This window comes from Talpa europaea, assembly GCF_964194135.1.
Source record: "Talpa europaea genome assembly, chromosome: 12".
NCBI classification, from domain to species: domain Eukaryota; kingdom Metazoa; phylum Chordata; class Mammalia; order Eulipotyphla; family Talpidae; genus Talpa; species Talpa europaea.
Genome location: NC_140079.1, coordinates 86215197 through 86229985, shown reverse-complemented (window position 1 = coordinate 86229985; position 14789 = coordinate 86215197). Strand labels below are relative to the sequence as shown.

General features: G+C 53.0%; 1 protein-coding gene across 3 annotated transcripts; it reads left to right on the top strand.

Moving 5' to 3' along the window:
• Positions 1–6610: 6610 nt before the first annotated feature.
• Positions 6611–9136, top strand: CDIPT (CDP-diacylglycerol--inositol 3-phosphatidyltransferase; the record flags this gene model as incomplete). Of its 3 annotated transcripts, none has more annotated exons than XM_084249617.1 (6): positions 6611–6653; positions 6768–6902; positions 7577–7730; positions 8166–8247; positions 8741–8822; positions 8943–9136. In XM_084249617.1, 6 exons carry the CDS (start codon positions 6611–6613, stop codon positions 9086–9088), a joined length of 642 nt encoding a protein of 213 aa, XP_084105743.1. In that variant the 3' UTR covers positions 9089–9136. The 3 variants fall into 3 exon arrangements, with proteins under 3 accessions (XP_084105743.1, XP_084105742.1, XP_084105744.1); XM_084249616.1 differs by having other exon boundaries at positions 8166–8280; XM_084249618.1 differs by lacking the exon at positions 6768–6902.
• Between the last annotated feature and the right edge of the window lie 5653 nt (positions 9137–14789).

Genomic DNA, 14789 nt, shown 5'->3' with positions numbered 1-14789 from the left:
GAACTCAGCTCCCCTGAACTATCTGGGGCCCCTCCAGCCTACCGTACCCCACAGAGACTGCTCCCGAAATCTCCGCAGTTCCCTTGGCCAGTGGGGCTCTGTCCTTCCCCGATGCTCTGGCCCTGGGCTTGACCAGGGGCCCTGGAGCAGCAGCAGAAGAGGGAAGAAAGGGATGCTGGGACAAGGCCCCAACCCCTTCCTGTCATCTCCCCACCCCAGTCTCCCTACCTTTGCTTATGGATTTTTGTTTTTGAGCAATAAACAGAAAATCACCATTTGTAACTGGGCTGGTGGGGTGTGGGAAAGTGGGCCAACGTGACGGCGGCCTCTTTGGATAGGGGGCTGGGGACGGGGGTGGGGGGGGCGGATTTGGCTAAAAAGAGGGAAATCCAAGCCTGGGCCCAGGGCAATGTCAAGGGGGGTTCGCTGGAGTCAAAGAGCCTGAATTTCAGTTCAGCCCCTGGGACAAGCCCCCTCCGAGCCCCAGTTGCCTCCATCAGGGCTTGATGTTTCTAGGTTCTTCTGGCCGCATGACAGCTGGCGGTAGCTGCTTATCCTTCCTGTGTGGCAGGAGGCAAACAGCTCTCGATGTCTGTCAGGACCGGTATGCTAAATCTCAACCCCCTTTGAAGACTTTTAATATCCACCCAAATGTGCCATTCTCCTGGCTCACTGCCGCAGGCAGTGGAAGCATACCCGCTGCGGTGAGTCTACCACAGGCTGGTCAAAACTGTAGCGTGCCATAAAAAAAGAGCTTGTTTTGTATCCTGTGGGTGTTCTTTTCTACTTTTTCTGGTTTTTGAACATTGTCATGGATTTATAGCCTGTTGATCTAAAGTGTCTCCAAATTAACTGAATTTTGCATAATTAAAATTTTTTAATTTAAATACAATTAAAATTTTAAAGAGACTTGAAAGGATACTGAAATCTCAAAAGGGGTTGAATTAAGGAGAATGTGAAGCCAACTGATCTCAGTAATTGCCCAAGTCTGGGGGCATTTATTCCAGCCCAGATGTGGTGTTGAGCACTTGTGTGTAGTGTGTTCGTGACTCTCACCGAGACCCCATGAGACAGGGACAGTTGTTCCCCTTCTTCAGATAAGGAAATTGAGGCTTGGAGATGTGAACTGGCTCCTCAGAAGGCTCCAGTGAGTGGCCAGAGGAGCATTTAAATGCAAACTCCACAGGGCCCACTGCGCCATCTTCTGGCTAGGAAGAGGGGCAACATGTTCCCCCCAATGCAAGGTACAGAGGGGAGACCCCAGCACTGATGGCGGAGGTAGACGTTGCTCCTAAGAAGCATGGGTGGACCCTCTCAGGTGTCAAAGGCCTAGACCTTAGGGTGATGGAATCTGGATAAAAGGCTGGATTTGGATCCACAAGCTCACCTCTGCCAACAGACAGACAGATAACAACCTGAATTGAAACCATTCCAAGAATATGAAATATACCATTCCAATAATATGCCCACACACCTGGCAAATATAAAAGGAGGCTACCCCTCCCCCACGTTCCCATCCCAGAGAAACCACACCAGAGCATTGCCTGGATTGGGGAAAGGGGCAGGTCTCTCTTTATTACAGCCTTTGCTTTCTGGCCAGCTGAGGGTGCAGAGGTATGTGATGGGCCAGAACACTTTGGAGGCTCTAGGGATCATGCTCAGGAGTCTTCTCCAAACCAAAGTGTTTAATGAGTTGTGGGAAAGGAACTTAAAGCCATGTTCAGAGGCACAGAATAGGGGAGAACATGAGACCCAGAGCAGCACCCAACAGGGTTGGGATCATCTTCCAGAAGTCAAACTGTTAGGCAGCGCTCCCTAGAAAAGAATAAGAGCTTATGACTCTGAGACCCAAGGCTCCTATCTTTCTATGCTTCCATCCTCCACCCGTCCATCCAATCCTAACCCCCCCATCTATGTGTCCACCACAGCCCACTTAGCTAGTCATCCATCCATCCAGTCACCATTTTCCTTCCACCCATCCGTGCACCTACCCGCTCACACATCTCCCCATCATTCTCCATTCCATCTTTCCACTCATCTATCCCTCTGCCCATCCATCAGTCCTTCCTCCACCCACCCGCTCATCTCTTTTCCATCAAATCACTCACCCCCGCCCCCAAGGAGAGACTCTATTTTGCTCACTTTCATCTTCCAGTACTGAGGCCTACCACGTAGTAAGTACTTAATGAATGTTCGATGAATTTATCTAGTCGCCCACTTACACCCCCCATCCACTCGTCCAACCACTCCCAACATTTCTGACCACCTACAATGCCCCCCAAGTCAGGTGGCAATTCAGAGATCTGTAGGCTTCTGTGTCCTTTCTTGAGGATGAAGGAAAAATCTCTTGGGATCATGTGAGACTAGAGGTGGGTGAGGGGAAGGCATTAGCTCATGGTGAAATCTTCACTCAAGTGCCATTTGGGAAAGAGAGGGAAAACACCCGACAAACAAATAGGAGCTTCCAAGGGCATCTTGTCCAATGCTCCCCCATTTGACATGTAGGGAGAAGAAAGCAACTTGCACAAGGCTATCACGTTAATAGCAGATTAGCCATTAAAGCCCAGGGCTTTTCTGCTACTTCAAGCTACTTCCAACACCAAAGACCAACTGGGAGAGATCAAATGGCCCAAAGGCACTAGAAAGTAAGTTCCCAAAGACAAGAATAGTGGCTTGTTCTCAGCTGTATTTCACTTCTAGCTTTGGTCATGAACTTGAAGTAGCAGCCCCAGTTGGAGAAATGACTATCCCCAAAGCCGGGTAAGCCCGACACCTACTAGACCCTCAATAAACGCTGATGGTCAGTGCCTTCTCTCTCTTCTGCGTGAACCTTCTCTCTCTCTCTCTGGTAATCCATTACATGAAGCAGCTCTCAGAACTCCATTTCCAGAACCTTCTTTGTGCTCACTCTGCACAACCTCCCCCCTAACCTCAGCAAGGCACCCCACCCCCCAGGAAGCATCCAGGAAAAACACCCTTCAAGTGCCCACCTCCTCCTAGATCAGATCTCTATCACCAGCCCAGACCTCTCCAGTGAGTTCTGAAGTGGTACTTCCAACTGTTCATAGGGTATTTCCACCTGGGTTCCCAAAGGCATCTCAAACCCAACATATGTCCAAAGGCCTGCCAAGCTCTAGGGAGAATGAGAAGGCTGGCATGCCTGAGGGAGGCAGGGGCCAAGAGGAGCAGCGCTAGGCAATGAGGTCAGAGAGACAATGAGCTGGGGGAGGGGAGAGATCATGCAGGGCCTTGAAAGCCCATTGAAAGATTTGGGCTTCTATTATGAAATGGGGAACTATGTAGAGTTCTGAACAGAAGCATGACTTCATCAGACTGCTACCAAGAGAAGCCAGAGAGTCATCTGATTCTTCTTTCCCCCTACCAGTTTGGATCAATTACCAGATTCAGTCTTCTCCCTGATCTTTATTTCTCCCATCTGCCCTCCTCTCAGCTCCACTATTACTCAATTTAGAACCCAATCCTCTAGCCCAGTCCCTTGAATTAATTCCTAACTGGTTCCCCAGCTCCAGCTCTCCCTTCTCAGTTCACTGCACACAATGACCTCCAGGGTCACCATCTAAAATTCCAACCTCCCTTGCTCAAAACTCTTCAATGGCTCCTTGCCTACAGGAAGATGCCTATGACTCTTAATAAGACTCACAAAGGTCTCTTGATTAGTCTCCGGCTACCTTGTGGGCACACACCAATTAAACTTCTCTGGTGGTACCCTTCCCTCTGCCCCGAACACACAGAGATATGTTCACACAGAGGTGAGACTCAGCTCTGTGAACTTTGGCTCATGAAAGTCCTACCACTTGGAATACCTCCACCAACTGCTTTTTTCCTAGAAAATTATTTCTTTGGGTGTGACCTCCAAGAAGCTCCATGATTTCTTTCATTCCTGTCCCAACTGAGGTGGGATAAGTGCTCTTCTCACTGTCCCCATTTCTAGAAGGGCACTAACTTATCCATGTTGTAACTGGCCATTTACTCAACTGACTCACACTGAACAGTACCATCCACTTCTGTGTCTAAGACCCTAAAACAGGGACTGTAAATGCTTGGTCAATACTAAGTGGTCTTGACATCCAAGGGCCTTGACATACCTTGTCACGAGGGGATGGCAGGAGGTATGTCTTGGTGTGGGTGCGGTTTCTATTGGAGCTAGAGATGACTGAAGGAAAGGAGGGGGCTGAGAACTCTGAATTCAAGGGTCAGAGAACATGATAGGACTATGTGGTTTTAAAATCCATCTACCCTGGTGGGGTGTTGTTCAAACTCTCTCTCTCTCCCCTATAGGCTCCTCATTGTTCTCTGAGGACAAAGGGCATCTCCCTTTAAGTCTCACTCACCGGGTGTCAGGGCCTTGATTCTCAGTGAAGAACATGGAAGTGGAGCCCTGATCAGAGAAGTGACTGTCCCCATAGACAGAGCTGTGGCTAGGGAGGAAGCATAGGGACCGAGGGACTCCTGCGCAGTGATGAGAAGTGGGTGTTGGGATAGCGGGCACTGTGTAGATCCTGGGGTTGACTGTGAGATGGGGGAGCTGAGCACAGATTCCTGAAGAGGCCAACTATGTTTAGAGGGGGTTAGAGTCTAGAACTACGAGTAGGGGTGGGTCTTTGGAGGCAGTGGTCCTGAAGGGGCGAGTCACCGTGTCTGGATATCTGAGTCCCTTGGTCTTGTGTCTGTTTTTCCTTATTGGGCATAGGGTTCATATGGTAGCCAGCGACAAACAAGGCCTCATTGGTGAGTTCTGTGCTGATCCGGGTCAGGAATTCTTCCGAACGGGACAACGAAACCTTCTGGGAAAGAGAAGGCAGAGGGGCTCAGCCTGGGAGCTCTAACATGGGATTCCAGGGGCTGGGAGCTCCCAGGCTGGGGTTTGGGGTCTAAGGTGTCTGGGTCTTGAGATTAGGCCTAGAAGACCCTGGAGTTTGATGGGGGGCAGTCTATGGGAGCCTCATGGCCTAGGGCTGAGGGGCTATGGGTTAGGCTGAGGCTAGAGGCTTCAGGCTGGGGGTCTCAATGCCCTCAGCCTAATTACTCTCCACTTCAGTACACTCCCCCCTTGTAGAAGTCCAGTCCAGGCCTCACCGAACATGCACCCAAGGAGGTTGTAGCTTGGGGTGGCCGGCTGTTCTTTTTCTCCTCATTCCTGGTAGATGCGGATGCCATCCCCTTGGGAAAATTTGGATCAGGTTTTGACTGAGAAACCTGTCCATTTCGCCCACATCCATCCCATCACCATTCCCGGAGCCCAGAGTTAAACGAGGTCTTTAGAAAACCATCCCATTATCTTACTTCACTCTCTGGGAATAAAAAAAAAAAAAAAAAAAAAAAGTTGACTCAAGTCTTCCTCTGGGAGCGAGTGGAGTGGAGACACCCGCTTCACCCAGAGGGCCCCTCTAGCCTCCTTCTCACCCAGGGCCCTCCCCAACCTGGGAAGCCACCTCCTGTTCCCCCGCCCTGGCAGGTAGGTTGATACCTTGGGCTACTGGCAGGAGAGAAGATGGGTAGGTCTAAGAAGCCCGGATCATAGGTGGCGGGGGGAATGGGGAGTTGGAAGTGGGGAGGAAGGCAGGAGAGAGGGGGGCCCCCCGGAGCGGCTGCGCTACCGTTGCTATAAAACCCTCTGTGTCTACCAGGTTCCGCAATCCGGTTGCCAGGAGATCAGGGATTCTAGAACCCAGAGCGGGGCATTTTCCCCGCGTTCGCCCCTCAGACCTTCCCTCCAGCCCCGCCCCGGTCCTTCTAGGGGGCGGTGACCCCGGCGCGGAGGCTGAAGTAACTAGGGGAGATTACGTCGGGTGGCGCCTGCAATTCAACCCTCCCACCACCAGGGGCACGCGAGCCGCAGCCCCGCCCCGGGCCGCCCGCAGCCTCTCTAGCCGTCGCACGTAGCCTGGAGTCTGCGAGAGCAAAAGCGACCCGAGGGAGGGGCGGGGAGCTAAAATGTGGACTGTACTAAGTGACTTTATCTCTTGGGGAGGCAAAGGCTCAGGCGGGGGAAATATTTTCTGTTTACCTTTGTCTCCAGGTAACCACCATCGCCACAAAAAGTAAAGTGGAGGCATGCGTTAAGACTTCCTTCTCTTTTGCCCGCTCCTTTTCAAGTCCTTCCTTTGCTCGGAGGCGGTGATGCTTTGTCCCCCCCCTGCCCTTTGGTACGAGCCGAATGAAAGGGGCGGAGAGAGGAAAAGGAAAAGGAAGCTGGCAGGTCTTAAAGGGACCGTAGCCATTTTTAAAGCCTCTTTCCTTCCTCCAGTTTTGCAAGGACAGGCGCTGGAGATTAGGGTTCAGGGAGTCGAGCGCAGCTGGAGCAGCAGGAGCCGCAGCTGGAGGCCGGAGCGCCGGCTAGGCGGGCAGACGCGAGGGTCGGCCCGCAGGAAGGGCGCGGTGTGCGCGTCCCCCGCGCCCGGCGCACATCTGGGGCGGCCCCTGCTCGGGCGGGCTGCGAGCTGTAGCAGCTGGGACCGGCCCGGGGCAGCGGGGTCCTGCGCGCAGTTGGCGCGGCCGATGCGCAGGGCCGGAGGGTGAGAGCGCGGCGGGGCGTGGACTGTGCTGGCACCTCTAAGATCCGGCCCTGGGAGGCAGAGGGACCGCCGCGATGCCGGAGGAAAATATTTTCCTGTTCGTGCCTAACCTCATCGGTGAGTGCTGCCCGCGGCTCCGGGCCAAGCGGGAGGGCGAGGGCCGTGGAGAGGCTCACTGATCCATGCCTGTCTCTCTCTCCCCACTCACGAACCCCCGTGTCCCATCCCAAGGTTATGCCCGGATTGTCTTCGCCATCATTTCTTTCTACTTCATGCCCTGCTGCCCCCTCACGGCCTCCTCCTTCTACTTGCTCAGCGGACTTCTGGACGCTTTCGATGGATATGCTGCTCGAGTCCTTAATCAAGGTGACAGACACCACTTCCTCTCAGCCAGCCTGGGGCCCATTAACCTTCTCCCCCTTTCTGCCTCCTCAGGGTGGGCAGGTACTAGTGGAAATCGGGTACCCGTCTCCGTAGAAAGCAGAACAGAATGGCCCGGCTTTTTTGCAGAAGGGACTTAAGCTAGCTGTTGAGCCAACTGATCTGAAGGGTGTAGGGTAACGATCCTGGACGCTGCAGGCAGTGGCAGCGACTGGAGGTCTCTCTGAATAAAATGTCCTACAAGTTTAGAGGGGGGATGGGAAGGGAAGGGGTGTGGTTCCCGAAGGGTTGGCTACTCCATCTGTTCTTCAGACTTCCCCTTAGTCCTGGGGTTCCTTATCTTGACGTGGACCCGTGGTTCTGGAATTGACTGTTACAGGGCAGCCCCAATACAAAACGGGTTGCCTGACGGTGGGTCCTCATCCACGGCTCAGGACAGCCTTTCCCCTAACAGTAGCAGTCACTATCTTAGTCTCTTCACGCTCCAGTGAGGCCTCATTTCCTGTCACAGTGACCCTGGCCTCACCCCAGCTGGCAGCCTCTTTTCCTTCCCAGTGGACAGTGGAAGTTGTCTTCTTGTAGACTACATCAGAGTGATGCAAATTTAGCACCTACCATGGGTCCACCGCCCCTTCCCACTTAATAGTCTCCATTTTCAGGGACACGGTTTGGGGCCATGCTGGACATGCTGACAGACCGTTGCTCCACCATGTGTCTGCTCGTCAACTTGGCCCTGCTCTACCCTCGTGCCACCCTTCTCTTCCAGCTCAGCATGAGCCTGGATGTGGCCAGCCACTGGCTGCACCTCCACAGGTCTGCCTCGGCGGGGTCTGGGGGTGCTGATGCGGGAGAAGATGCTGCAGTGGGCAGGGGTGAGGCTCTGTGGGAGGGTGTCTGGGATGGCTTCAGCCTTCTCCGTTTTAGCTCTGCTTTGTTGTAGGACCCTGGGCAAATCCTTTTTGAATGTTTCAGTCCTGTTTACAGTTGTATCAAGCCATCTTTAAAGCCTTCTGGCTGAATACTGGAAGAGTATAAATAGATAATAGCTTGGGGCTTTTGAAGGTGTCATGTGACTCCTTCTCTGCCCCCAACTAGGTCATTGTGGCTTTGGGTACGTGGTCTTCAGCTGGGCCACAGTTTCTCCTCTTTACTGCTCAGTGCCTCCTTTGTGGGCGTTGGTCGGAGTATTAGGTGGGCATTAGTGGTAATGGACACTAATGGCTTCCCCTCCCCTTCTTATTTTTCAAGCTCTGTGGTTCGAGGCAGTGAAAGTCACAAGATGATAGACCTGTCTGGAAACCCAGTGCTCCGCATCTACTACACCTCCAGAGTGAGCATTTCCTGCCCCTCCCTTATTTGCTCAGTTTATGCCATTTCCGGCTCAGCCTGGTCCCAAGGGTGGAGCGGCCTATGATTTGAGGCTTGTAAGAGAATAGACTCAGTGGGGAGGGCTAATGTGAAGCTTCTGGCAGCAAGTGGAAAAGAGGCAGGCCCCGCCAGGCCCAGGGAGGGAGAAAGTGGGTCTGCAAAGCCAGCTCTCAAAAGCCTCAGGCTGTGACAAGGAATGCGGACTTTATTCTGGGAGCAAAGGCAGCCTCTGAATGCATCTTTGAAGTGATAAGTAATAGTGTGACCATAGCTCTCTCCTCCCACCCTTTCTCCACACCCGCAACACACCCCTAATGGCCCAGTACAGTTGCTTCCTGCTGCCTGTCCTCAGAGGGTTCTGGCCCCCTGTCCCTTGGGGGTGAAGGGTGTTGTGTGTGGGGAGGGGGCATGGCCCACCTCTTCTTGCTTAAGTGGACATTTTGCTGGTTGTGCAGCCTGCTCTCTTTACCCTGTGTGCCGGGAACGAGCTCTTCTACTGCCTCCTCTACTTGTTCAATTTCTCCGAGGGACCTTTAGGTAAGTGGTGAGGGGTTGGGTGGGAGCATGGGGTGTTCTGGCCAGGCTGGGGGAGGAAGGCCGCAGACCCTGGCTCCTGCATCCCATTTTTCTATGTCCGTCCCTGCTCTCTTCCCACAGTTGGTTCCGTGGGTCTTTTCCGAATGGGCCTCTGGATCACCGCACCCATTGCCTTGCTCAAGTCCCTCATCAGCGTCATCCACCTGATCACAGCCGCCCGCAACATGGCTGCCCTGGATGCAGCAGATCGTTCCAGGAAGAAGTGACCCTGGAACCTCCAGCCCCTGGTGTCCTACCTGCCCTGGGAGTCTGGCTTAGCCACGTGGCTCCCTTCTCCCTCTGGGAGTTCCCAGGCCCACATCTTCCTACTGTGTTGTCCAGCCTGCTGGGAAGGGGTCAGCCTCTTCCGTGATGTCATGTTCTCCGTGATCCTGCGGACTGGTCCCACCCTGTGATCCCCGAGGACCTGGACTTAAGATCAGGAAGGATACTCAGGTGGCCCCGCCCGTGCGAGCAGTGCTCCCAGGGTGCCAGGAGGCCTGAGGACTGGGCATTGTCTCTCCGCTGGCTCAATCTTGGGGTCTGGTTTGGCCCAAGACTTTAAGACCCTTGGGAAAGGGAGGTAGGGTGGGGCCAGGTTTCCCAAAAGGAGGGGACCTCTGTCCCTGGCCAGAGGAAGCCTAGGTGCCATACCTTGGAGAGAAGGGGCTGTGTAGATCCTTCCGCATTGCCATCTCCTGTCTGTCTTGGCACAATAAAACCTGGGCTTCACTCTTTTGCACTTGGTTTCCTTTGAGAAACTCTTGGACCAGGGCCTAGGTGAAGGGGAGCTTGGAGAAAAGGAAGATCCATCTGGATACTTTTTCCCCTTTGTACTGACTGGCTCCTTCCCATCATCCCACAGAGAGAGGCCTCTCTGCTACCAAGCTCATGCCATGTCCTCTTGGCCACCTGCTTTATTTTCTATTCGACCCTGTCACTGGCTGTCCACGTGTATTCATAGATCTGATATTTTCTGTCCCCACAAGACTGTAAGTTTCACCAAGGCACAGACGTTTCTCATTCCTTCTCTAGCCCTACAATGAAGAGTAATCTTAACCTGGCATAGAGTAGCTGCTTAATAAATATTCACAAATAGATCAATTCGTTTCTCAGAGTGCAGTCCTTAGACCCCTGTAGCATGTTTCTTAAAATTCAGCTTCTTGGCTGCTGTGCCAGACCTGTCACCCTGTGTGGATCAGCTCAGAAATGTGCAGTCTTAATAGATTCCAGGTGATGGATCTCTCCCCATTGAGAATGGATGTCCATTCTTAAAATCGTCGGAACTCCGCTATACCAAATACCCCTATAGGGAACACCCCTATAAACATCACTCTGGGCTTCTGTCCCTAACAACCCTACCATTTGAGTTTTCTCTGTCTGACACCAGCATTCTTTTTAAAACTATCTTGGGCCTGCCATATGCCAGATTCCATGCTGAGCCTTTGTGGCAGATGTTACTCATTTTATCCTCATCATAGCTTAGCCAGGAGGCCCTCATGTCAGGAAAAGCTGCACATTGGGCCACTCCTATGCCAGTCCCCAGGGGACTCTGGTCACCAGGGCTATGGCTTCCCAGCCCTCTTGAAGGTTATGGGGCAGGAATGGGAGGTGCTTGTTGGGAAGATGGAAGCAGAAAGTGCTGTGGCACTGCACTTAGGTTTTGGTGAAGGAGTGGGTATTTTAGGTAGGCAGCTGGAAGAGATGGAGCGGGCAGAGGAGAGGATTGATTCTCAGCCCAGGGAGCGGGGGAGGCCAGAGAGTACCCTAGGCATTTTCAGAAATGAAAATAGAAATAGATCGATGTGGCTGGAACATTCTGTGCTGGAGAGCTGGTGAGATGAGGCAGAAGCTGCTAGGATGGATGAGTCCTGTGGGATGTTTGGCCTTTGTCCTGAGAGCCACTCAGAGCCACCAAAGAAATCTTTTCAAAATAATAGGTGAAATATTCACATGGTAAAAAAAATTTCAGTTGTACACATTATAAAAAGATGGCAAAGTCTCTTGTCACCTCCAGTTCACAGTTCTCCCCAGAGGCAACCAGCGCTGCTCATTGCTTATGTGTCTGTCAAAATAAATTCTTCAGGGCTATGCATATATATATTTCAGCATTCTAAGTTTCATTTTGTATATGTGCTGATCTGCTAACATAAGCTACCACTTTTTTGGGGGGGTGTTACCTCATTTCACCTCACACTGACATTCTACTGTGTACTAAATAATGTGACAGTCCCCTTACAGCAAGCATCTTCCAGAGCGGAAATCGAGGTCCTGAGAGCAGTCCAACCTGACTGGCTTGGCTCCAGGTGGTAAAGCCTTAATGTTTTCCAGACACACCAGTCCACATCAGCACCTTCTTAATGGTGGTATGGAATTCCATTATTTACTTTATTAGGTCCTACCTCCGCGAACCATGCTGAGTAAATCACTGGGCCCTTTTCTGGGGCTCATTTGGAGGGTAAACTTTGAAGGGCGGGGACAAACTTGGACTTGAAAACTGACTCAAAGCTGAATCACCTCTCCCACAGCAAGCTACCACCCCATACACACCTATGCTGGGGATGCCCTCCCAGCTTCTCCAGGGCATTTTCCTTCCTGTCACCTCTCTGTCCCTCATGAATCAGCTCTCCCCTCCAGCGAATGAGCCCTCCTGGCCACTCACTTGAGCCCCTCAACCCTGACTGACTCCTTGGCTCCCATCGTTCACAGTAATATCAGGAGTCTTTAACTGATGTAAGTCCAGCTCCAGGTGATCTAAATAAAGAAGGGCTGAAGAGGGGGAGCGACTTCCCCTCAAGGAGACTGACGGAGTCTGCTGGCCTGGTGTGGCCTGGAGGTCAGCCTGGTGCCTTTCGTCGGACTTCAGGTAGGAAAGTCTGGGCTGAACTGGGTTCTGGAATCTGTTTGATCAGGTAATACGCTGTTGTCACGCTTTAGGTTGCTGTGGTCTGAATGTTTGTGTCCCTGCAAACTTCTTGTGTTGAAACCCAAATCAATGCTCAGTGCGATGGTATTTGGAGGAGGGGCCTTTCGGGTCAGAGCGCTCATGAAGGGGATTACGTCCTTACAAAAGAGACTCCATGGGACTCTCTTCCCCCTTCCTTCAAGTGAGGGCACCGTAGGAAGCTGCTGGCTATGAACCAGGAAGGGGGTCCTCACCAGAACGCCATGCTGATGCCTTGATCTCGGGCTCTCAGCCTCTGGACCTGGGAGAAATAAATTTTGTTGTTTATCAGCTTCCCAGCCTTTTGTTACAACAGCCCCAGTGGACTGCAGCGTGCACAGTACTAACTTTCTGGCCCTCAGCTCTGCTTTTAGACTGAATGAGTAACCACCTTGCAAGGCTTTCCATCTGTTTGCCCCACTTAGTGGGCCTCAGCGGCAGCTCGGGTGGCAGAGGTGGGGAATGTGTGTATGTGTCAGGCTATTCCCTCAGGAGTGTCTCCCCAGGTCTCAGGCTGAGTCAAGGTAACCCTCACTGCTGCAACAAAACTCAAGTCCCAGAGTGAGTCAAGAATCTTAGAAGTTGATATCTAATGTCTGGGGAGTCCTAACCAGGCGCTCCGGATTGGAGGGAGATGCTCTTGGGCTCTCCTGGGCTGGCGGCTTCACAGTCTTCCACACGTGGCTGCTTGAGGGCCCGCATGCCTGCGGCTCCAGGCAGAGGTGGTGTGCCTGGAGGACAGCACAAGGCTGCTTTTTGTGGAAACGTGGAGAATTGGCACCTGCTTCCCTCACATTCATTGGTCACGGGAGCCACGTGTACCTGCAGGGGAGTCTGGGACATGGATTAGTGTGCCTAGGAGCAAGAGCAAATAGATTTCCGGTGCCTTACTACGCTGAATGTGACTTTGCTTTCTAAAGACCCAGGTTTTTCACATACACGAGGTCTCTAAGCCAATGACTTCATCTGGTATTCAACCCAATCAAACCAAATTCAAACCACTTGCTCCAGTGCTAAGACAGGCTGTGTGGAACTTCATTAGAAATCACACTGCTGTGCTCTGTATTTTCTGGGCAATTGTGTCTGGGAACTGACAATCTCGCCCTGGTGTGATCTGGAATTCACTGGAAGGTGTGCCTTCCTCTCTCTGAGGTGCGTCTCCCCTCCGTGTGTTCGGCACCAGGCTGTCCTCACAGCTGTCAAGAGCAGCTTCCCTTGACTCTGTACTGGCTGTGCAACCTTGGGAGATCTGCGCAGGATGGACTAGATTATGGGGGCTAATCCTCAACCCCCCTCCCCAGTTACTACGGCAAATGTTTATTTCTCACGTGTGCTGCGTGTCTGTTGTGGGCCAGCTGTGTCTCTGCTGCCTGCCTTTCCTGCCCGAGACCCAGGCTGATCCAGCAGCCTCCCTCTGAGGGATTGCTGGTCAGCACAGGCTGGGGAGAAGAGGTGGTGCTCTCCCCTTGCATTTCATGGACACTTGCAAGTCTGATGGCCTTCGGAGGCCCACACGGAGACACCGAGTCTCGCTGGAAAGAGTGAAGCCAGTGGTAGGGAATGTAGCTGAGCAAGAGGGCAAGGCCCAGAGCAGCCCACGATTTATTTATTTTATTTTTTTTTTTGTGGGACCCTCACCAGTGGCCGGGAATCGAACTGGCGTGGCAGAGGCTGCGGGCAGCCTCGCAACCCAGCACTCAACCGCTGCGCCACCAGGGGAGGCCTGCAGCCCACGATTTAAAGGCGAGTGTAGGAAACCAAGTTGGCCACGGAAACTTAAGGGGCCACCTGCTTTCTGCGCACGGGACCCCGTGTGGAGCAGGGGCCTCGGAGGAGGGGGCCTCCTGTGGAGAAAGGCAAGGCCGAGGCTGAGCTGGGGGCCTGAGTCCGGCTCTATCTCCAGCAATGTGGTGGCGGATTAGAGTCATTTCCGTGAAGCCAGGCGTGGAGATGGGAGCTAATTGGAGCGGCCTGAGGAGATAATGAGAGTGAGGAAACAAATGTGGCTGGGAAGGGAAAATAGCGAGCGGGAACGTGGGTCAACGGGAGGGCTCAGGCTCACTTGCTGGGTTTATCTGGGAGCCAGTGGAGCATGTCTCAACACTAGTGACAGCCCAGACAGGCGCGGGAAGAAATTACCAGAGCAGGGGCAAAGATGTTGGGGGTAGGAGTGGCCAGGGGACTGGAGGCTGGGCCCAGGGCCATAGGGGCAGAGCTGGGCTCTGTGGGAAGCATCCTGAGTGGGAACAGCAGGGAGGGCTGAGGCCAGATGCTGCCGTGTTAGATTTGCTGCTGGGAAGGAGAGGGGCTTCCTGCCCAATTTGCTTCTGTTTTCTCAAAGAGGTGAGAGAAAGTGGGCAGCCCTGTGGGGGGAGAGAAGAGGGGTGAGAAGTTGTTCAGCAGGGGATTTCTTGAAAGCTAGAGAAGCGCAGTGAGAGGTCTTAGGTCTTCCTTGAAATTCGTTGCCATGAAGTGTGATCAGCCTGCATGCGGGGAGGGGGGTCCTTCTCTGGCAACCCCCAACCACTGAGGGGTGGGGGAGAGAGGTGGGATAGGGTTAGGAAGGGATGGGGCTTTTTGCTGTTATGTGGGACAGGGTGGGAGAGCTATGGGAGGTTTCCAGCGGTGAATTACAGGGATGACAAAATCCAAACTGGGCAAGAAGTGAAAGGCGTGGGCAGTGTTATCTTCAAGGAAGTGGTTGGGGTCAAAGTCCCTGAAGCCTGGGATTGGAGGAATGGTGAGGCAGGGGTGAGGTTTCAGAGGCGGCCTGGTTATTAGGAATGACAAGGGGTGGCCCTGTGAGTCAGTGGCTGAGACAAGAAGGGACATACCCACCCAGGACAACATTGAGGCCCTTGGCAATCAGCTGTGCTAACACAGCACTCAGTGTGCCAGGTCCCAGATGGAGAGCTTTAAGTTAATTGCCCCTCCAAGGGAGGATGGAGGACTTGGTGGGGGGGAGGGGAGGAAGCTCTTCGTCA